The sequence below is a fragment of the Microcaecilia unicolor genome, chromosome 5, assembly GCF_901765095.1.
Source record: "Microcaecilia unicolor chromosome 5, aMicUni1.1, whole genome shotgun sequence".
NCBI lineage: Eukaryota > Metazoa > Chordata > Amphibia > Gymnophiona > Siphonopidae > Microcaecilia > Microcaecilia unicolor.
In genome coordinates, this window is record NC_044035.1 from 170,715,035 (window position 1) to 170,737,347 (window position 22,313).

A 22,313-nucleotide genomic window follows, 5' to 3' on the forward strand; every position below is an offset into this window, starting at 1 on the left:
TACAGAGGAAATTGGAGGGTCATGGGATAGGAGGAAATGTCCTATTGTGGATTAAAAACTGGTTGAAGGATAGGAAACAGAGAGTGGGGTTAAATGTGCAGTATTCACAATGCAGAAGGGTAGAGGGGTTCCTCAGGGGTCCGTGCTAGGACCGCTGCTTTTTAATATATTTATAAATGATTTAGAGATGGGAGTAACTAGCGAGGTAATTAAATTTGCTGATGACACAAAGTTATTCAAAGTCGTTAAATCGCGACAGGATTGTGAAAAATTACAAGAGGACCTTACGAGACTGGGAGACTGGGCGGCTAAATGGCAGATGATGTTTAATGTGAGCAAGTGCAAGGTGATGAATGTGGGGAAAAAGAACCCGAATTATAGCTACGTCATGCAAGGTTCCACATTAGGAGTTACGGACCAAGAAAGGGATCTGGGTGTCGTCGTTGATAACACACTGAAACCTTCTGCTCAGTGTGCTGCTGCGGCTAAGAAAGCGAATAGAATGTTGGGTATTATCAGGAAAGGTATGGAAAACAGGTGTGAGGATGTTATAATGCCGTTGTATCGCTCCATGGTGCGACCGCACCTTGAGTATTGTGTTCAATTCTGGTCGCCGCATCTCAAGAAAGATATAGTAGAATTGGAAAAGGTGCAGCGAAGGGCGACTAAAATGATAGCGGGGATGGGACGACTTCCCTATGAAGAAAGACTAAGGAGGCTAGGGCTATACAGCTTGGAGAAGAGACGGCTGAGGGGAGACATGATAGAGGTATATAAAATAATGAGTGGAGTGGAACAGGTGGATGTGAAGCGTCTGTTCACGCTTTCCAAAAATACTAGGACTAGGGGGCATGCGATGAAACTACAGTGTAGTAAATTTAAAACAAATCGGAGAAACTTTTTCTTCACCCAATGTGTAATTAAACTCTGGAATTCGTTGCCGGAGAAGGCGGTTAGCTTAGCAGAGTTTAAAAAGGGGTTGGACGGTTTCCTAAAGGACAAGTCCATAAACCGCTACTAAACGGACTTGGAAAACTCCAAAATTCCAGGAATAACATGTATAGAATGTTTGTACGTTTGGGAAGCTTGCCAGGTGCCCTTGGCCTGGATTGGCCGCTGTCGTGGACAGGATGCTGGGCTCGATGGACCCTTGGTCTTTTCCCAGTATGGCAATACTTATGTATTTATGACAGCGGGATAGAGGAAGAGGAGGATCCACCAGAGTATACACTAAAAGAACGCTGTGAGAGATAAGAAGAAAACCATCAGATAGTAGAATTCTGAAATCCAAGTGAGGACAGCGTGTCAAGGAGTAGGCTGTGATCAACAGTATCAAAAGCAGCAGAAAGATCGAGGAGGAGGAGGATAGAATAGAGCCCTTTGGATTTAGCCAGGAATAGATCATTGGAGACTTCAGCAAGTGCTGTTTCAGTTGAATGAAGGGGATGAAAGCCAGATTGCAGTGGATCAAGAATAGGTTGAGAAGAAAGAAAGTCGAGGCAGCGATGGTGGACAGCATGTTCTAGTATCTTGGATAAGAAAGGGAGGAGGGAGATGGGCGATAGTTGGAAGGAGAGGGAGTCCAGAGAAGGTTTTTTTTTGAGGAGTGGGGTGACTACGGCATGTTTGAAGGCATCAGGGACAGTCGCAGTGGAAAGTGACAGATTGAGGATATGACAGATGAAAGGGGTGACAGCAGGAGAGATAGTGTTGAGTAGATGAGTGGAAATAAGGTCAGTGGAACAGGTGGTTAGTTTTGAGGATGACAGAAGAAGCAAAGTTTCTTCTTCAGTGATTTTGGAAAAGGAAGAAAAGGAGGCAGGGGTAAGAGGGTTGAGAGAGTGGACTAAGGGAAGAAGGGGTGGAGGAGAGCTGGTTGTGAATTCAAGTTTAATCTTGTGAACCTTATCATGAAAGTAATCAGCCAGAGTTTGGGGAGAAAGTTAAGGGGGAGTAGGAGGAGAAGGCACTTTGAGCAGAGAGTTTAGCGTGGCAGAGAGACATCTAAGGTTTGAACCAATAGAGTTAGTCAATTGGATGGAATAGTCCTGTTTGGCAATTTGGAGAGCAGATTGGAAGAAGGTCAGCAAGAGTTTGAAGTGAATGAAGTCAGTAAGGGCACAAGATTTAAGCCAAAGGTGTTCAGCAGAACGGGCATAAGAGCGTAGGTAGCGGATAGTAGGGGTCAGCCAAGGTTGGGGTTTGGTACAATTAACGGGACGAGACACGGGAGGAGCGAGTGTCCAGACCCATGTTTGATAATTTATAACAACCTACAATTTGAGAAGTAGGAACAAAACCAATTCAAGATACCACTTTTCCCTCTGAGCTGAGCAGGGAGTCTTCCACACACAGTCCTGCCATTGGGGGGGGGGGGGGGGTGCTGTTTCACTATCACATTTTCAATAGTGAAGGACAGGCAAGCTCTGCAAGAGTACAGTGAATCTGCCTGTCCCTAGCAATTGAAAACACAATATTGAAGAACCATCATCCACTGGCAGCAACGCAGTTGGAGGCCTCCCGTTCAGCTTATAGGGAACAGTGGGTAACACCTCTTAGCCCTGTCTCCTCCAGTTTTGTTTATTTTCATTTAATATACCGCTCCATGGGCATGTATCATCTAAATGGTTCACAATATCACAGGCTGAGAAAAGGAAAAGAACTACGATACAAATACAAAATGAATGAAGAAAAGAAAGTAGTGTAGGGGTTAAGTAGACAGAGGGAGAAGAGAATCACTGCCCAACAATAACTAAACGCTGAAGCACGTACCAATATAGCCAGAGTCGAAGAGAAGATTATATGGCCTTGGAGCTGTATACATCCTTAAAGAGGAATATCTTTAACCCTGAATTAAACCTGTCAAAGTTACATTCCAATCGAAGATAAAGCGGTAGTGAATTCCAAAGTTGATCCATTAATACTAAATAGTTTTGATCAAATGGGTATCCAAACAAATCTGCCAAAATGATAAAACAAGTAATAAATTTTAGGGAGATCTATCTTCTGGTTTTGACTGTTTGACCACAGTTTTCTTTTGTATTGGCTTCATTTTCAACGTATCACTGGGACTGTTCTTTATGGTTTTAATCCTCTCCCTAATCGCACATTCCAGGTATAGTCTTCAACACCCCCCATGCTTTCCTCTATATATTCTTCACCTCATGGTGTGCCTCAAGGTTCTATTTCAGCCTCCACTCTAATATCTTCCTTACCCCACTTCTCTTAGTGGCAGACTTTATTGTTACACTGATGAAATTTAGAAACATTCATCAAGTAATTCTCGGGTTAACACACTGCAATATACCTGATTAAATAACCAAGTCGGACAAAACATAGAGACTATCATAAAGAACAAAATTACAGAGCATTTTCAAAAGCATGGATTGAGACAAATCCAACATGGATTTAGTGAAGGGAAATCTTGCCTCACCAAGCTATTACATTTCTTTGAAGGGGCGAACAAACATGTGAATAAAGGTGAGCCGGTTGATATTGTGCATCTGGAGAATGGAGAAGGGTAATTAGTGGGGGTCCCCAGGGGTCTGTGCTGGGACCACTGCTTTTTAACATATTTATAAATGACCTAGAGATGGGAGTAACTAGCGAGGTAATTAAATTTGCTGACAACACAGTTATTCAAAGTTGTTAAATCGCAAGAGGATTGTGAAAAATTACAAGAGGACCTTATGAGACTGGGAGTCTAAATGGCAAATGATGTTTAATGTGAGCAAGTGCAAAGTGATGCATGTGGGAAAGAGGAACCCGAATTATAGCTACGTAACGCAAGGTTCCACATTAGGATCTAGGTGTCGTCATCGATGATACGTTGAAACCTTCTGCTCAGTGTGCTGCGGCGGCTAAGAAAGCAAAATAGAATGTTAGGTATTATTAGGAAAGGACTAGGGGGCATTTGATGAAGCTAGAAAGTAGTACATTTAAAACGAATCAGAGAAACTTTTTATTTTTTCAACGTGTAATTAAACTCTGGAATTCGTTGGCAGAGAATGTGGTTAGCGTAGCGAAGTTTAAAAAAAGGTTTGGATGGCTTTCTAAAGGAAAAGTCCATAGACCATTATTAAAATGGACTTGGGGAAACTCCACTGCTTATTTCTGGGATAAGCAGCATAAAATGTTTCGTACTTTTTTGGGATCTTGCCAGGTATTTGTGACCTGGATTGGCCACTGTTGGAAACAGGATGCTGGGCTTGATGGACCTTTGGTCTGTCCAAGTATGGCAAAACTTATGTACTTAAGTCTTCACTTCAGAATAAATAAACTTGTTAAACGAATAAAGGAAAATGTAGGGTGAGAGAAAATAAAAAGAAACTATGCGTTGTCGATTCTAGCTGCACAAACCTGGGGGAATTGGCAAAACAAGATGCTGGTTGTTTATAGAAGAACCTGACTAGGAGAATAAAGAATTGTAAGACTTTTTAAATAACCTGGGATACCTATTCTAAAGGCCTTAAAGGTAAGTAATGCTTGAAAGTAATTCTCTGTTCTATTGGGAACCAGTGATGTTTTTTCAGTGAATGAGTAATGTGATCAGAATGACATGCACAACAAAGCAATGGTCACATTTTGAAGAGTTTGAAGTTTGTTTGTTTTTTTAATTTATGGTATGAGATAGTCCAGCATAAATGACATTGCAGTAGTCAAGCCACTTCCAAAAACATTACTGTTTAAGGAATATTGCCACTTGTCAGTCAGTAAGCTTGGAAGTAAATTTCAGTGGTGCCTATGGTCTGGACTTGCTCAACTCAGGCCTAACACAAAATTTCTAAATTACCATGGATCACAAAAATACTTTTTTTGTTGTTTGTTTTAAAACAAGATGAAAGCAAGCTGATGGCTGCACTGTGTACTTTCATGTAGGAAGCTAGTGTTTAGCAACAGATCTGGCTTCTGCTCCTCTGGTCCCTCCAAGGCTGTGTTTATAATCTCTGGCAGGGAGGGGGTCCTAGTTATTGCTCCATGACAACACCTACTCACCAGCACAGAGTATATCTGCACTGTATTCAGGAAAATGAACTGCTATCAGAGTAAAAGCAAAAGGAAGTGAGAAAGTCCTTCCATGGCAATCAACAAGCAAGCAAGCAAGCAACAAACAAACAAACAAACAGGGTGGACGGATGTTCCAAAGAACAAACACATAAGACAGACTTAAGACAACAACTTAACAAGCAGCGATTTGAAATATTACACAGACTATGTAGCATGGGGAATTTTAGACAGGAGGTATCTTAAAAATTTTGAGCATCAACTTTTAATACTAGATCAGCATGTGGTATTTTATCTCTTCTGAGAGGTCATACATCAGTTTATGAACATGATAAAAAACCTGATCAGAGTTGCATTCTATGGGATGTTTGTTTTTTTGTTCATATGTTTATAAGCATTTTTTTTTAATTTCAACTATAAAATGGGAGGCAAGACTCTTGGGGAAAAAATTAGCATTCATGGAGCAAGATGTCTAGTGCTGAGGGTGCTGTGCTGTTTGCCACATTTACTCCAATATTTGGGGTGGGGGAAAGAGATCTGATGGGACAGGAAGGGAAAAGGGATGGGATTTGATATACAGCTTTTCTATGGTTACAATTAAAGATGTGTACATATTATTTAAATCATTTTTATTAAAACATGTGCATCCAACACTTCAAACTGTCTTTTTTCCTTGCATCTACGGGCTGCTTTGAAGTTAATGGAGATAATTTGCCTCTTTTACTCTGTACTCCCATTGAACAATCCTGTTTTTTTTTTCCTCACCATTATTGAAACCTCTCTATCAGGATTCCCTAAAGATCCTGTTTCAATAGTATCCTTCAAGAATACTCCACACTGAATCATACGCTCCTGGGCGACTGTCGGCTTTCCCTCCCATTTTAGTTTAAAAGCTGCCCTCTCTCTCCTTTTTAAATGTTAGCGCCAGCAGCCTGGTTGCATTTGGTTAAGATGGAGCCCATCCTTTCAAAACAGGCTCCCCCTCCCCCAGAATGTTGCCCATCTCCTAACAGAGCCAAATCCCTCATCCTCCACTGTCTCAACCATGCATTGAGACTTCGGAGCTCTGCCTGTTTCTTGGGTCCGGAGCGTGGAACAGGGAGCACTTCTGAAAATGCTACCATGGAGAATCTGGATTTTAGCTTTCTACCTAGGAGCCTAAATTTGGCTTCCAGAACCTCCCTTGCAAATTTTACTACGTCATTGGTACCCACATGTACCAAGACAGCTGGCTCTTCCCCAGCACGATCTAAAACCCTATCTAGGTGATGTGTAAGGTCCATCACCTTTGCACCAGGCAGGCAAGTCACCAGGTGATCCTCATGTCCACCATCCACACAGCTATCTACATGCCTATTGAATCACGAAATACAACAGGTGTCCTAACCCTTCCCTCCTGGGGCAGAAGGTCCTAGATACACATCCTTGGTGTGAGAAGATATTGCATCTCCTGGTGGGCTGGTCCTGGCTACAGGATTACCTCCAACTTCACCAGGGTAATGTTCTCCTTTTCGGAGACTTCCCTCATCCAAGTCAGCACAATGTTTGCTAGACTAGTGGTAGGACTTCTTTGCAACGTCCCTGTAGGCCTCCTCTATGTACCTGTCTTCCTCAGCTCCTCCAAGTCTGCTATTCTAGCCTCAAGAGAAGGGAAAATTAGGTTCTTACCTTGATAATTTTCTTTCCTTTAGTCACAGCAGATAAATCCATTAACTGATGGGTTGTATCCGCCTACCAGCAGGTGGCGATAGAGAACACTGAAAGTCACATGGTGTTCCAGGACGCCCAACTCCCTCTGCCTTCAGTATATGAAACTTCCAAAGCAGAGTGAATAAAAAAAGGCAATATAACAAACTTTCCTCACAGAGAACAAACGCCCCAGAACCGGGGCAATAACCAAACAAAGAAGGGACGTTATCAAACTCCTGCAATAAAAACAGAATGTAGAAACTCTGATAGCTTGTCTTCAAGTACTCCTGATGAGGCACAATGTCTGTATGCAACATCTGTACAAAAACTAAAGTCAGTCAGGGAGGGATCATGGATTCATCTGCTGTGACTAAAGGAAAGAAAATAATCAAGGTAAGAACCTAATTTTCCCTTCCTTGTCATCAACAGCAGATGAATCCATTAACTGATGGGATGTACCAAAGCACTCCCTAAGTAGGGTGGGAACAGGCAACTTCACGAGCAAACACTTGTGCTCCAAAATGTGCACCCTGCCGCGTTGCCACATCCAGCCTGTAATGCCGCACGAAAGAGAGCTGAGAAGCCCAGGAAGCCGCACGACAGATCTCCTGAAGAGAAAAACACACCCGTTTCAGCCCACGAAGAGGACATTGCCCTCGTAGAGTGCGCTTTAAATGCTTCAGGCGGAGCCGATAAGCAGAAAAAAATGAGTTCCTTAAGCCATCGGGAAATAGTGGCCTTAGATGCCAGAAACCCCCGTCGGGGACCTGCCAACAGAACAAATAAATGATCAGAATTCCTAAACTCATTTGACATCTGCAGACACTGCCACAGAGCCCTGCGGACATACAAAAGGCGCAATTGCCCAAACGAGTCCGGAAACTCCTCCTTAGAGAAGGAAGGAAGAAAGATGGGCTGGTTGAGGTGAAAAGCTGAAACCACCTTAGGCAGAAAAGAAGGCACCGTATGAATAGTTACGCCAGATTCTGAGAACTGCAGAAAGGGATTCTGACAGGAAAGAGCCTGAAGCGCAGACACTCTTCTAGCCGACGTCATTGCCACTAAAATAAACTGTCTTGAGAGTCACATGCTTCTCAGTAGCCCGTTTAATAGGCTCGAATGGATATCGCTGGAGCACCTTCAACATGAGCCCCAGGTTCCAAGGCAGACAAGGCGACCGCAAAGGAGGACGGAGACGAAGCGCCCCTCTGAGAAAACAAAGAATATCCGGATGAGCAGCAAGGGACAATCCGGAGACTTTCCCCCGGAAGCAGGCCAACGCTGCCACTTGAACTCAAAGGGAATTGTAGGCCAGGCCCTTTTGTAGCCCATCCTGCAAAAAGTCCAGCAAGAGCGAGACTGTCGCCAGAGTCGGCGAGATAGACTTTGGTGTACACCACGCCTCAAAAGTGCACCAGATCCGAGCATAAGTCACAGAGGTAGACCGCGTGTGAGCCTGCAAGAGCGTGGCAATAACCTTATTAGAATAGCCCTTGTCCCTCAATTGCGCCCTCTCAAGAGCCAGGCCGTAAGACCAAAGCGGCAAGGATCTTCCATAGTCACCGGACCCTGAACTAACAGGTTCGGAACCAGAGATAAAGGAAGAGGCGCGTCCACCAGCATCCGCCGGAGATCCGCGTACCACAGACGCCTTGGCCAATCCGGGATGATGAGAATCACCAATCCTCGTTGCCAACGAATCCGAAGTAGAACTCGCCTATCAAGGGCCAAGAAAGGAACACATACCGGAGGCCCGAGGGCCAAGGTTGAGCCAGAGCATCCAACCCCGCCAAGCGAGGATCTCACCTTCTGCTGAAAAAACGAGGGACTATGGCGTTTACGCTTGACGCCATGAGATAACCCCATTTGGCACAAATCTGAAGAAAAACCGTCTGTCAGTTCCCATTCCGCTGGGTCGATTTGATGTCTGCTTGCACGTTGCTCTGACTGGCTATGTGAGCCGCGGACAGCAGCTCTAGGTGGCGCTCGGCCCAGTCACAGATCTGAGATGCCTCCGCAGCCAGAGCCGTGCACTGAGTGCCGCCCTGGCGGTTGATGTAGGCCACTGATGTCGTGTTGTCCAACAGAACTCGGACAGGAAGACCCTTCAGCGTCCTGTGGAAGGCCAGAAGAGCCTGAAATATGGCTCTCAGTTCCAAGCGATTGATGACCATCCCGCTTCCACGGTGGACCACAGACCCTGAGCATAGCGTCCCTGGAAATGAGCACCCCAGCCCGAAAGGCTGGCATCCGTTATCACCAGACACCAAAAAGGAAGAGCCAGTGGCACCTCCTGCCGCAGCCTGCTGTCGGAAAGCCACCAATCCATACTGCGCTGGGCCACATGAAGCCACCGTAGGCTGCGTTGGTATTCCTGGGAAATCGGAGACCATTGCTGAAGCAGAGCAAGCTGCAGCGGTCTCATGTGAGATCTTGCCCAGGAAACCACCTCTATGGTGGCCATCATCAATCCCAGGAGCTGAACAAAGTTCCAAGCTCGAGGGTGAGGCATCCGCAGGCGGACCTGATTCTGAAGCTTGAGCCGCCTGCTGTCGGAAAAAAAACGAACCCCAAAGACGTGTCGAACTGGACCCCCAAATACTCGAGAGACTAAGAGGGGGTCAGGTGAATTTTGGGCATATTGACTACTCAGCCCAGAGTCTGAAGAACTGCAACAACTCTGGCTGTGGCAAGTCAACTCTGGTCTGTCGAATCCACTCTGATGAGCTAGTCGTCGAGATAAGGGTGAAGTCTGATACCCTCTCGCCTGAGAAAGGCAGCCACTACCACCACGATCTTGGAAAAAATCCGAGGGGCAGTCGCCAGGCCGAAAGGCAAGGCGCGAAACTGGAAACGTTGGCTCAATACCGCAAACCGGAGAAACCACTGATGCGGCGGCCAGATGGGAATATGCAAGTACGCTACCTTGAGGTCCAGAGACGTGAGAAACTCTCCTGGCTGTACTGCCGCAATGATGGAGTGCAGGGTTTCCATGCGGAAGTGTCGCACTCCTAAGACCTCGTTGACTCTGCTCAAGTCGAGGATAGGTCTGAATGACCCACCTTTTCGAGGCACCACAAAATAGATGGAGTAGCGACTGCAGCCGTGTTTGGCGGGAGGAACCGGAACCACCGCTCCGAGCTTTAGCAACACCTGCAAGGGCTCATATACTGCCGCCCCCTTGACGGCAGTGCCGCATCGGGACTCCAAAAACGCGTCTCCTATTGGGTCGGCAAATTCTAGCCGGTAACCTTCTCTGATCAGGTCTAGGACCCACCGATCCGAAGCATTCTTGGTCCACTCCTCGAAAAAGAGGGAGAGACTACTCCCTACTGCGGGAACCGACGAGTGGACCGGTGCCCCATCATTGTGGAGGACACCCCTGAACTCCTGGATGTTGCCTGGACGCCTCCGCGCGTTTCTCCGAATAAAAGGAGTTCCTCTGCTGGAAACGGGTACGTTGACCAAACCCTGCAGAGTGCCCCGGGCGATACCTGCGAGCTTCGCAAAAACATGGCCTAGAAGGACTTTTGGAAGAAGGCCTCGGCCTACCCTCAGGCAGCAGTTGGGACTTAGAGTCCCCTAGGTCCTTAACAATCTTCTCCAAATCCTCCCCAAATAAAAGAAGGCCCCGGAAGGGTAACTTCACCAGCCTTTGTTTAGAGGCCATGTCAGAAGGCGGCGGGCAGCAACTGCCACAGACATCTGCTTAGCTGAAGCTCTGACCAGATCATAAAGGGCATCAGCCAAAAAAAGACAGGGCAGACTCCATACGCAGGCTGACCTCAGCAAGGGAACCTGCTCAATCGGCGGGCTGCTCAACTGCCTGCAGCAACCAGGAAAGGCAGGCCCGGGCTGCATAGGAACTGCAAATAGCCACCCGAAAAGGAAAGGCCCGAGATATCAAAGGACCGCTACAGCACGGATTCCAGTTGCCGGTCCTGCATATCTTTCAAAGCGACCCCTCCTTCCACCAGGAGAGTAGTCTTTTTAGTCACAGCCATGACTAAAGCATCCACTTTAGGCATCCCAGAGGGTCAACTGACTTTCCCTCAGGGAGTAAAGGTGACACATAGCCCTGGCCACCTTCAAGGGACCCTCAGAGTCAGACCACTGAGCTGAAATAAGCTCTTGGATGGAAGCATGCATGGGAAAAGCCCAAGAAGGCTTCTTAGTGCTAGCCATCCGAGAGGCAGAACCCTCGTCAGGATCTTCAATACAAATGCAGCCTCTTCCTTTATCTCTGTAAGGCATCAGAAATGAGAGCTGGCAGCTTGTCGTGGTGGAAAATCCGAACCGCTTTAGGGTCATCCAGCTCTGTGGCAAGCAGGCACCCTCATCTGGATCATCAGTCCGTGAGGGCCTGCCAGACCCCTCAGACTCCCTGAAACTAGACCACGGGGGAGAACAGAGAGAAGAGTCCCCCTCAGACAGGGTATTCACTCATCTACGCTTAGCGTCAGCCAAAGGCTCGGGGGAAGAAATAAAGTCTACAGAAGATGCTGGGCTATAAAGAACAGGAGGCAACCCAGACCGACAGGAATTGTCAGGAGCCTCGGGCAGTGCTCTTTTTAACATAAAAGCCTTATGCATCAACAACACAAATTCAGGGAAGAAAAACTCACCCTATACATCCGCCCCCACATTGGGGGAAGCGGAGGCAAAAGGTCCTCTAGAAACCTCGAAACGAGGCGTCCACCTGCACTCAGACCCCTCCGCAACCGTGAGGGTCGAGTCACATGGCGCCTCCAAGATGGCGGCCGCTGCCAACTCCAGTGGGCGGGAAGAATCACCGCCCGCCATGCGTGTGCCAGCATTAGCATCTGTGCAGCATGTGCTGCAAAACCCCGCTGCTGATCTGAGTTTCCCACAGTGGGAGCAGCGCTTAACCCCTACAGAAAACAAAATGGCGCCTTCGAGCCAAAACTTACCCCGCACAGAGCGCTGTCAGCGGGAACCTCCCCGGAGGAGCTGGGCACCACTCTCATCTCAGGAGACCGAGTCAAACGAGCTGTGGTCAAGCAGCACCGAACCAGGAGCTCAGAAGAAAGCCTCTCTCTGTGTGATTTTTTTTTTTATTACTGTGAGAAAAGTTAGAGGCAGGCAGCCACAGAGGAACTCCGGGAGGAGGGGGAATGGGGTAAGGCAGGGACAGGGAAAAACAAGTATGCCTTTAAAGTGGGCACCACCAGCCACAACACCCCCTGCTCTACTGGCAAAGCACAGGAGCCACCCCAGGCAGAAATCCAGGAGCTGAGAAGCGACGTCCACACCTGCTGGGAGATAGAGATATACAGAAGGCAGAGGGAGTTGGGCGTCCTGGAACACCATGTGCTTTCAGTGTTCTCTATCTCCACCTGCTGGTAGGCGGATACAACCCAACAGTTAATGGATTCATCTGCTGTTGATGACAAGGAATGGACTCTTTCTCAGAGCTAGGAGCTCTTTGCATCGGGTGCACACATATAAAGTCTCACCAACTGGGAGATAATCATACATGTGATACTCAATGCAAAAGACTGGATAGCACCCCTCACACTACTGCACTTCTGTCTGCATCTTAATATTATAGAGTTACTAGATGAATATAAAGACCCTTAAGATTATACAGTATAACATGTAACTTATTTAGTGCTTACTTCTCTGAAACTAAATGTAATTAAAACTCTAATTAAAAAAAAATGCTCCTTTTCAATTATTTGTTACATTTGTACCCCACATTTTCCCACCTATCTGCAGACTCAATGTGGCTTATATGGTACCGTATAGGCTGCTGCCAGTTCGGTTGGTAACAGATACAAAGTTATGTTGTGAACAGATGAGGTGGGTTTGGATCAAGTTATCATGGGGTCAAAAGAGGTGAAGATTATAAATTGTCCAGTACGATTATTAGTTATGTTGTGTCGCTGGGTGCTGGGATTTTATGTTGGATCGTTGGGATAGGCATTTTTGAATAGGTGAGTCTTGAATGATTTTCTTAAATTTAGGTGGTCCTGGATTGTTCTCACTGTACTTGGGAGTCCGCTCCATAGTTATGCACTTATGTAGGAGAAGTTGGATGCGTGGGTTGTATTGTATTTTAGTTTTTTTACAGATTGGGTAATGTAGGTTTAGGTATGATCTTGATGATTTCATTCTGTTTCTGGTTGGTAGATCTATTAGGTCTATCATGTAACCTGGTACTACGCCGTAGATGATTTTGTGTACCAAGGTGAAGATTTTGAAAATAGCCCTTTCTTTGATTGGGAGCCAGTGCAGCTTTTCTCGTAGGGCTTGGCGCTTTCGAATCGTGTTTACCATATATCAGTCAGGCTGCTGTATTTTGGGCGGTTTGGAGTTTTTTTGTGAGTTGTGCTTTGCATCCATGTAGATTCCGTTACAGTAATCTGCATGGCTTAGGACCATTGATTTATTAGGTTTTGAAAAGTTTCCCTTAGGAAGAAAGGTTTTATTCGTTTGAGTTTCCACATTGCACGGAACATTTTATTACCATGTTTACTTGGTTCTCTAGTGTGAGGCTCCAATCGAGTGTGACACCGAGTATTTTTAATCTTTCTGAGATAGGTAGTGTGTGTCCTGGGGTAGTTATAGTTGCAGGTTTGTATTTGTTGTGTTGTGAAGAGAGGATGAGGCAGTGTGTTTTTTCAGTGTTTAGTTTCAGTTGGAATGAGTTTGTCCAGGAGTCCATGATGTTGAGGCCATCATTAATTTCTTTGGTTATTTCTGTCAAGTCTTGTTTGAAGGGAATGTATATTGTGACGTCATCTGCATAGATGAATGGGTTGAGACCTCGATTGGACAAGGACTTTGCCAGTGGGATCATTATCATGTTGAAAAGTATAGGTGATAATGGTGGTCCTTGGGGTACTCCGCATTCTGCTTTCCATGATGGCGATATATTAGAGTTTGATTTTACTTGGTATGTTCTAGTGGTAAGAAAGCCCTTGATCCAGTTAAGTACGTTTCCAACAAACCCAAAGTTAGAATAATTGACTATAAATGAAGAGGTGTGCTAGGGGTGGGTGGGAAACAGGAATTGGGGTGGGAATGAAAACTGAACTAGGCCTGCTGTGCCTGCTAGAGGCTGTCAGTTAATGCTGTGGTACAAAGTTAAAGTTTCTTCTTGCCAAAGGTGGTCTCCGTTTTCTATTTGAATCAGCCCATTCCACTGCAAGATGGGTGAACAAGCTTCTAAGGCTACCACTGCGAAGTGGCATATTTGTAAGCAAGCAGATCTCCTCCATTGGGTCTTAAGGCTCTATCCACCAGAGCGCAATCTGCTTCCTTTGTTGAGTCGCAGTCTCTACTACTACTTGACATTTCTATAGCGCTACTAGGTCGGCAAAGCACTACAAACTGGACGTGTTAGCCCACAGTGATTCAGTCTTCAGGGCCTCAGTCCTTGCAACAGGAATTGTCAGGTCCATCCTACTCTAGGACTGCTTTGTTACATCCCGCAAGTCTCTAGATTGATCTGTGGGACGACATGGAAGGAAAAATGTGTTATTTGATAATTTTCTTACCATTGGTCCTGTCAGATCAATCCAGAGGCCCACCCAAATTACTGGGTTTGGAAACTCTGACGTTTCAGTCTGTATTTATGTGTTGTTTCTTTTTTGAGTTCTTAGCTGAGTTTGTTTGCAGACACAGTATACATTTAAAAAAACAAAAAAGGACTGAGGGCTTATGGAACGAGTGACACTACGATGAGGGTGATTGGGGGTAGATTGCACTATTTCCTTTGTGTGTCCTCTCATGGTTCCTGTCAAGTTTCTCTTTTTGGAGGCAGGAGATTTCTTCATTCTCTGTTCTCTCTTTACTGCTTTGTTATTGAAAATACTAGAAAATACTGGACATAATCCTGCTGCACAGGCAGTTATATGGCAGAGATGTGTCGTTCTCTCTCCACCTACTAGTAGATGGACATAACACGCAAGTCTCAAGATCGTTGGGATAGGCATTTTTGAATAGGTGAGTCTTGAATGATTTTCTTAATTTAGGTGGTCCTGGATTGTTCTCACTGTACTTGGGAGTCCGCTCCATAGTTATGCACTTATGTAGGAGAAGTTGGATGCGTGGGTTGTATTGTATTTTAGTTTTTTTACAGATTGGGTAATGTAGGTTTAGGTATGATCTTGATGATTTCATTCTGTTTCTGGTTGGTAGATCTATTAGGTCTATCATGTAACCTGGTACTACGCCGTAGATGATTTTGTGTACCAAGGTGAAGATTTTGAAAATAGCCCTTTCTTTGATTGGGAGCCAGTGCAGCTTTTCTCGTAGGGGCTTGGCGCTTTCGAATCGTGTTTTACCATATATCAGTCAGGCTGCTGTATTTTGGGCGGTTTGGAGTTTTTTTGTGAGTTGTGCTTTGCATCCCATGTAGATTCCGTTACAGTAATCTGCATGGCTTAGGACCATTGATTTTATTAGGTTTTGAAAAGTTTCCCTTAGGAAGAAAGGTTTTATTCGTTTGAGTTTCCACATTGCACGGAACATTTTATTACCATGTTTACTTGGTTCTCTAGTGTGAGGCTCCAATCGAGTGTGACACCGAGTATTTTTAATCTTTCTGAGATAGGTAGTGTGTGTCCTGGGGTAGTTATAGTTGCAGGTTTGTATTTGTTGTGTTGTGAAGAGAGGATGAGGCAGTGTGTTTTTTCAGTGTTTAGTTTCAGTTGGAATGAGTTTGTCCAGGAGTCCATGATGTTGAGGCCATCATTAATTTCTTTGGTTATTTCTGTCAAGTCTTGTTTGAAGGGAATGTATATTGTGACGTCATCTGCATAGATGAATGGGTTGAGACCTCGATTGGACAAGGACTTTGCCAGTGGGATCATTATCATGTTGAAAAGTATAGGTGATAATGGTGGTCCTTGGGGTACTCCGCATTCTGCTTTCCATGATGGCGATATATTAGAGTTTGATTTTACTTGGTATGTTCTAGTGGTAAGAAAGCCCTTGATCCAGTTAAGTACGTTTCCAACAAACCCAAAGTTAGAATAATTGACTATAAATGAAGAGGTGTGCTAGGGGTGGGTGGGAAACAGGAATTGGGGTGGGAATGAAAACTGAACTAGGCCTGCTGTGCCTGCTAGAGGCTGTCAGTTAATGCTGTGGTACAAAGTTAAAGTTTCTTCTTGCCAAAGGTGGTCTCCGTTTTCTATTTGAATCAGCCCATTCCACTGCAAGATGGGTGAACAAGCTTCTAAGGCTACCACTGCGAAGTGGCATATTTGTAAGCAAGCAGATCTCCTCCATTGGGTCTTAAGGCTCTATCCACCAGAGCGCAATCTGCTTCCTTTGTTGAGTCGCAGTCTCTACTACTACTTGACATTTCTATAGCGCTACTAGGTCGGCAAAGCACTACAAACTGGACGTGTTAGCCCACAGTGATTCAGTCTTCAGGGCCTCAGTCCTTGCAACAGGAATTGTCAGGTCCATCCTACTCTAGGACTGCTTTGTTACATCCCGCAAGTCTCTAGATTGATCTGTGGGACGACATGGAAGGAAAAATGTGTTATTTGATAATTTTCTTACCATTGGTCCTGTCAGATCAATCCAGAGGCCCACCCAAATTACTGGGTTTGGAAACTCTGACGTTTCAGTCTGTATTTATGTGTTGTTTCTTTTTTGAGTTCTTAGCTGAGTTTTGTTTGCAGACACAGTATACATTTAAAAAAACAAAAAAGGACTGAGGGCTTATGGAACGAGTGACACTACGATGAGGGTGATTGGGGGTAGATTGCACTATTTCCTTTGTGTGTCCTCTCATGGTTCCTGTCAAGTTTCTCTTTTTGGAGGCAGGAGATTTCTTCATTCTCTGTTCTCTCTTTACTGCTTTGTTATTGAAAATACTAGAAAATACTGGACATAATCCTGCTGCACAGGCAGTTATATGGCAGAGATGTGTCGTTCTCTCTCCACCTACTAGTAGATGGACATAACACGCAAGTCTCAAGATTGATCTGTCTTGACTAATGGAAAGAAAATTGTAAAAAACTAATTTTTCCTTTGTTGATCTAATAAAAATCTACACGTAAGGAAGGTGGTATAAGAACAATATAACATGATCCAATTTTTCCAGCCTTAGGATGACCACAATTATATACATTTGACATTTTTGCAAGTATACAGTAGTTTCTATGCTAGGTTACTTAACAGTACCACATTCTAAGGGTCTATAAGATACATCACAAATTTATCTGTTCTTACCTTTAGCCTAATCTGTTCAGGCATCCGTTCTGCCTGATAGGTTAACACTACAGGATCGCAGTATCGACGGCCCTCCTGTCTTGCATGTTTTCTCAATTCAAATTCCTGCAAAAATCAAGACAAAAAGGAAACCAGTTTTTACGGGCAATGCTGTCAGTAAATATGGAAACACGATTCTCTAGAATGCTGGACTACATTACAAACTGGATGCATAAACAAAAATGTAAAATGAAATTCAATTAAGTATAGGATGACAGATGCCTTAGAGCTTTGACCTAGAGCAAATTTTGTTTAATACCTCCATGAGAGATAGTGAAGAGCTAGAAATTTCCATTTTGTAGATGTTTTTTACAATATACCCTGAGAGAATAGAAAGAAAAGTGGTCTATTTTTTAGATTTAGCTCAAGCTTTTCTACTAGCAGCAAAAAATGAAGATACATACATGTAGCAGGTATTCTCCGAGGCCAGCAGGCTGAACATTCTCACAGATGGGTTGTCGTCCGCGATGGCCAGGAGACCGGAACAATTCAGAAAAATCTTGAAGTGTTGAGAATGCTTCGTCTCAAGGGCCAAGCGCACTGCGCAAACGGCTTCCTGTCCGCGACGCGAGCGTGTCCCGTTCAGTTATATAAAAAGCATAAGTGAAAACTAAGACAACTCTAAGGGGAGGAGGGAGAGATTGTGAGAATGTTCAGCCTGCTGTCCTTGGAGAATATCTGCTACAGGTATGTATCTTCATTTTCTCTGAGAACAAGCAGGCTGAACATTCTGATGGGGTATCCCTAGCCCCCAGGCTCACTCAAACCAAAGAACATTGATCAACTAGGCCTCGCAACGGCGAGGACATAAGAAAGACTGACCTAAAAAGAAACACAACTAAGTGAGAGTGCAGCCTGGAACAGAACAGAAATGGGCCTAGGAGGGTGGAGTTGGATTCTAGACCCCGAACAAATTCTGCAGCACCAACTGCCGCGTCGGGTATCCTGCTGAAGGCAGTAGTGAGATGTGAATGTTTGGACTGATGACCACGTTGCAGCCTTGCAAATCTCTTCAATGGAGGCTGACTTCAAGTGAGACACTGACGCAGCCATGGCTCTAACATTATGAGCTGCAACATGGCCCTCCAGAGTCAGCCCAGCTTGGGCATAAGTGAAGGAAATGCAATCTGCTAGCCAATTAGAGATGGTGCGTTTTCCGATGGCGATTCCCCTCCTGTTGGGATCGAAAGAAACAAACAATTGGGTGGATTGTCTGTAGGGCTTTGTCCGCTCCACATAAAAGGCCAATGCTCTCTTACAGTCCAAGGTGTGCAACTTGTCTTAACCAGGGAGGGTATGAGGATGGGGAAAGAATGTTGGCAAGACAATTGACTGGTTCAGACGGAACTCTTGACACCACCTTCGGCAAGAACTTAGGGTGAGTGTGGAGGACTACTCTGTTATGATGAAACTTGATACAAGGTGCAAGCACTACCAGGGCTTAGAGCTCACCGACTCTACGAGCTGAAGCAATAGCCACCAAGAAAATGACCTTCCAGGTCAGATATTTCAGATGGCAGGAATTCAGTGGTTCAAAAGGAGCTTTCATCAGCTGGGTGAGAATGACATTGAGATCCCATTACACTGGTGGAGGTTTGACAGGGGGCTTTGACAAAAGCAAACCTCTCATGAAGCGAACAACTAAAGGCTGTCCAGAGATAGGTTGACCTTCTACACGTTGATGGTAAGCACTGATTGCACTAAGATGAACTCTTACTGAGTTAGTCTTAAGACCAGACTCTGATAAGTGTAGAAGGTATTCAAGCAGGATCTAGGGCTCTGCTGTCACACCAGACGGCAAACCTCCTCCATTTAAAAGAATAACTTTTTCATGGAATCTTTTCTGGAAGCAAGCAAGGCTCAGGAGACACCCTCTGAAAGGCCTAAAGAGGCAACTTCTAGGTTCTCAACATCCAGGCTGTGAGAGCCAGAGACTGGAGGTTGGGATGTAGAAGCGACCCCTCGTTCTGGGTAATGAGGGTCGGAAAACAGTCCAATCTCCACGGTTCTTCGGAGGATAAATCCAGAAGAAGAGGGAACCAGATCTGACGGGGCCAGAAAGGTGTTATCAGAATCATGGTTCCGCGGTCTTGCCTGAGTTTCAGCACAGTCTTCCCTACTAAAGGTATGGGAGGATATGCATACAGAAGGCCTATCCCCCAATGTAGGAGAAAGGCATCTGACGCTAGTCTGTCGTGGGCCTGAAGCCTGGAACAGAATTGAGGAACCTTGTGATTGGTCTGAGTGGCAAAAAGATCCACCGAGGGGGTGCCCCACGCTCGGAAGATCTTGAGGACAATGTCCATGTTCAGTGACCACTTGTGAGGTTGCATTATCCTGCTCAACCTGTCGGCCAGACTGTTTACGCCTGCAGCTGGACGGCTTCCTGACAGAGGGCGAGATCCGGTGCCCCCCTGCTTGCTGGTGTAGTACGTTACAACCTGATTGTCTGTCTGAATTAGGATAATTTGATTGGACAGCCGGTCTCTGAAAGCCTTTAGCGCATTCCAGATCGCTCGTAATTCCAGGAGGTTGATCTGAAGACCCGTTTCCTGAAAAGACCAAACTCCTTGAGTGTGAAGTCCATCTACATGAGCTCCCCTCCCCAGGAGGGATGCATCTGTCGTCAGCACTTTTTGTGGCTGAGGAATTTGGAATGGACGTCCCAAGGTCAGATTGGAGCGAATGGTCCACCACTGTAGGGAATTGCAAAAATCGGTGGAAAGACGGATGACATCCTCTAGATCCCCTGTAGCCTGATACCACTGGGAAGCTAGGGTCCATTGAGTCACATGAACTGTGGAGGCCATGTGGCTCAGAAGCCTCAACATCTGCCGAGCTGTGATCTGTTGAGATGTTCGAGCTGAGGACACTAAGGCCAGAAGATTGTCTGCTCTTGCCTGGGGGAGATAAGCTCGAGACGTCCGTGAGTTCAACAGAGCTCCTATGAATTCCAAATTCTGCACTGGAATCAGATGGGACTTGGGATAATTTATGACAAACCCCAGCAGCTCGAGCAGTTGAATAGTAATCTGCATGGATCGTAGAACTCCTGCCTCTGAGGTGTTATTCACCAGCCAATCGTCGAGATAAGGGAACACATGCACTCCCAGTCTGCGTAGTAATGCTGCAACAACTGCCACGTACTTTGTAAAGACCCTGGACGCAGATGCTACACCGAAGGGTAGTACATTGTACTGAAAGTGCTGATTTCCCAAGCTGAATCGAACGTACTGCCTGTGAGTTAGGAGCCCTGAGATGTGAGTATAGGCGTCCTTTAAGTCCAGAGAGCATAGCCAATCGTTTTCCTGAATCACGGGAAGAAGGGTGCCCAGGGAAAGCATCCTGAACTTTTCTCGGAGCAGGAATTTGTTCAGGGTCCTTAGGTCTAGGATGGGACGCATCCCCCCTGTTTTCTTTTGTACAAGGAAATACCTGGAATAGAATCCCAGCCCTTCTATCCCTAGTGGTACAGGTTTGACTGCATTGGCTGGGAGCTGAAGGATTGAGCTCTCGGTGGACAATTTGGAGGTTTGGATATCAGATTGAGAGCGTATCCTAACCGGACTATTTGAAGAACCCACCTGTTGGAGATTATAAGAGGCCACCTTTGGTGAAAAAATATCAACCTTCCCCCAACAAGTAGATCGTCCGTCATGGATACTTTTACCGCGGCTATGTTGCTCTGGAGCCCATCCCTTGCTTTTGCTGGGGAGCCGGAGGGGCCTTAGGAGCACGCCGCTGACGAGAGCGAGCCTGCTGGGAGCGAGCTTGAACAGGCTGTCGAGAGGTAGGAGTGTACCTACGCCTATTATAGGAATAGGGAGCACTCCTTCTCCCTCCAAAAGACCTCCTAGAGGAGGAGGTAGTAGCAAAAGGCGTCCGGTGGGAGAGAGAATCCATTGCATCATGATGCTTCTTGAGGGTATCGACCATATCCTCAACCTTCTCTCCAAAAAGATTATCTTCCCGGCAAGGAACATCCGCCATTCGCTGCTGGGTCTTCTGATCCAGGTCCGACACACGCAGCCATGAGAGTCTGCGCATCACGATACCCTGAGCAGCTACTCGGGATGCGGCATCAAAAGAGTCGTAAGCCCCCCTGGCCAGGAATTTGCGACACGCCTTCTGCTGCCTGACCACCTGGTGAAAAGGTTCAGCAAGCTCCGGAGGGAGAGTTTCAACTAAACTGGACAGTTGCCTCACCGAGTTCCGTAAGTGAATGCTCGTGTACAGCTGGGCATTCCAGCCTGATACGTACGCCTCCCAAAAGAATCCAAAGTCCTAGAGTCTCTGCCCAGGAGTGCCGAGGCATAGTTTCTAGTACTTTTGGCTCTTCTGAGAGCAGAGTCCACCACCATAGAATCGTGAGGAAGTTGGGCCTTCACCATCACAGGCTCACCATGAACTCTGTACTGGGACTTGGACTTCTTGTTGACAACTGAATTAGAGAGAGGGCAAGACCAATTCCGTAACATTCCTTCCCTGAGTGTATCATGCAGGGGGCCCATTGCAACCTCTGCAGGTGGAGAAGGATAATCCAGGACCTCGAGCATCTCAGCCCTGTGCTCGTCCACAACCTCCATGGGAAATGGAATGTACTTAGACATTTCCCGCACAAAAGATGAAAAAATAAGACTCTCAGGTGGAGATTGCCTGACTTCAATAGGTGGAGTAGGATCAGAAGGAAGCCCACAGGAGTCTTCCTCCGAAAAACTACCTGGGGTCTTCCTCTTCTCCCCATAAATGCTCCTCTTTGGTATTGGACAGAAGCTCTCGAAGAGCAGCCTGAACCCGAGCCTGTCTCGACTTTGAGGATCGACGTCCTCATGGGGAATGTCGAGAAATCGACCCCTGCCTGGACTCCAGCGAAGCTTCCTCCACCGACGTCGAGGGAGAGTCAACCCGGGTGGCAACCGGCTCCGAGGGCGGGGACCTCCTCACAGGAGATAGGCCAGACGCCGTCTCAGCAGTAAGCATGGGAGGCGCAAGCACCTCCGGTACCGAAGCAGATGGATGAAGCAGTCCTTTCAGAATTCCTGGAAGAATGGCCCGGAGACGCTCATTGAGAGCTGCCATCGGAAAAGACTGTTGGGCCGGTGCAGGAGTCGGTGCCAGAATCTGAGGGGGCTCGAGAGCCAGTACCAGACTGCCGGACGACCAACGCATCGGTACCTCCTGGAGGGTGAGCGGTCCTCCTGGCGCCGACGCTTCTCGGGTGCCGACTCCCTCGGCTCCCCGGAGCTCTTGGTACCGTGTCTAGAAGGAGATCGATGGCAATGCTTCTTAGCCTTCGTCCGACGCCCATCATCGACACTCCTCGGTACCGATGAGGACGTGGAATCCTCACGCCTCCTCGGGGCTGG

At 46.3% G+C, this 22,313-nt stretch overlaps 1 protein-coding gene across 1 annotated transcript in view; it reads right to left on the reverse strand.

The window, feature by feature from the left end:
* Nucleotides 1–22,313, reverse strand: part of CNOT1 (CCR4-NOT transcription complex subunit 1) — a 1,017,784-nt gene that overhangs the window by 280,637 nt on the left and 714,834 nt on the right. Inside the window, 1 exon segment of the mRNA XM_030203593.1 lies at nt 16,909–17,013. Within this exon segment, the coding sequence (XP_030059453.1) occupies nt 16,909–17,013 (105 nt within the window).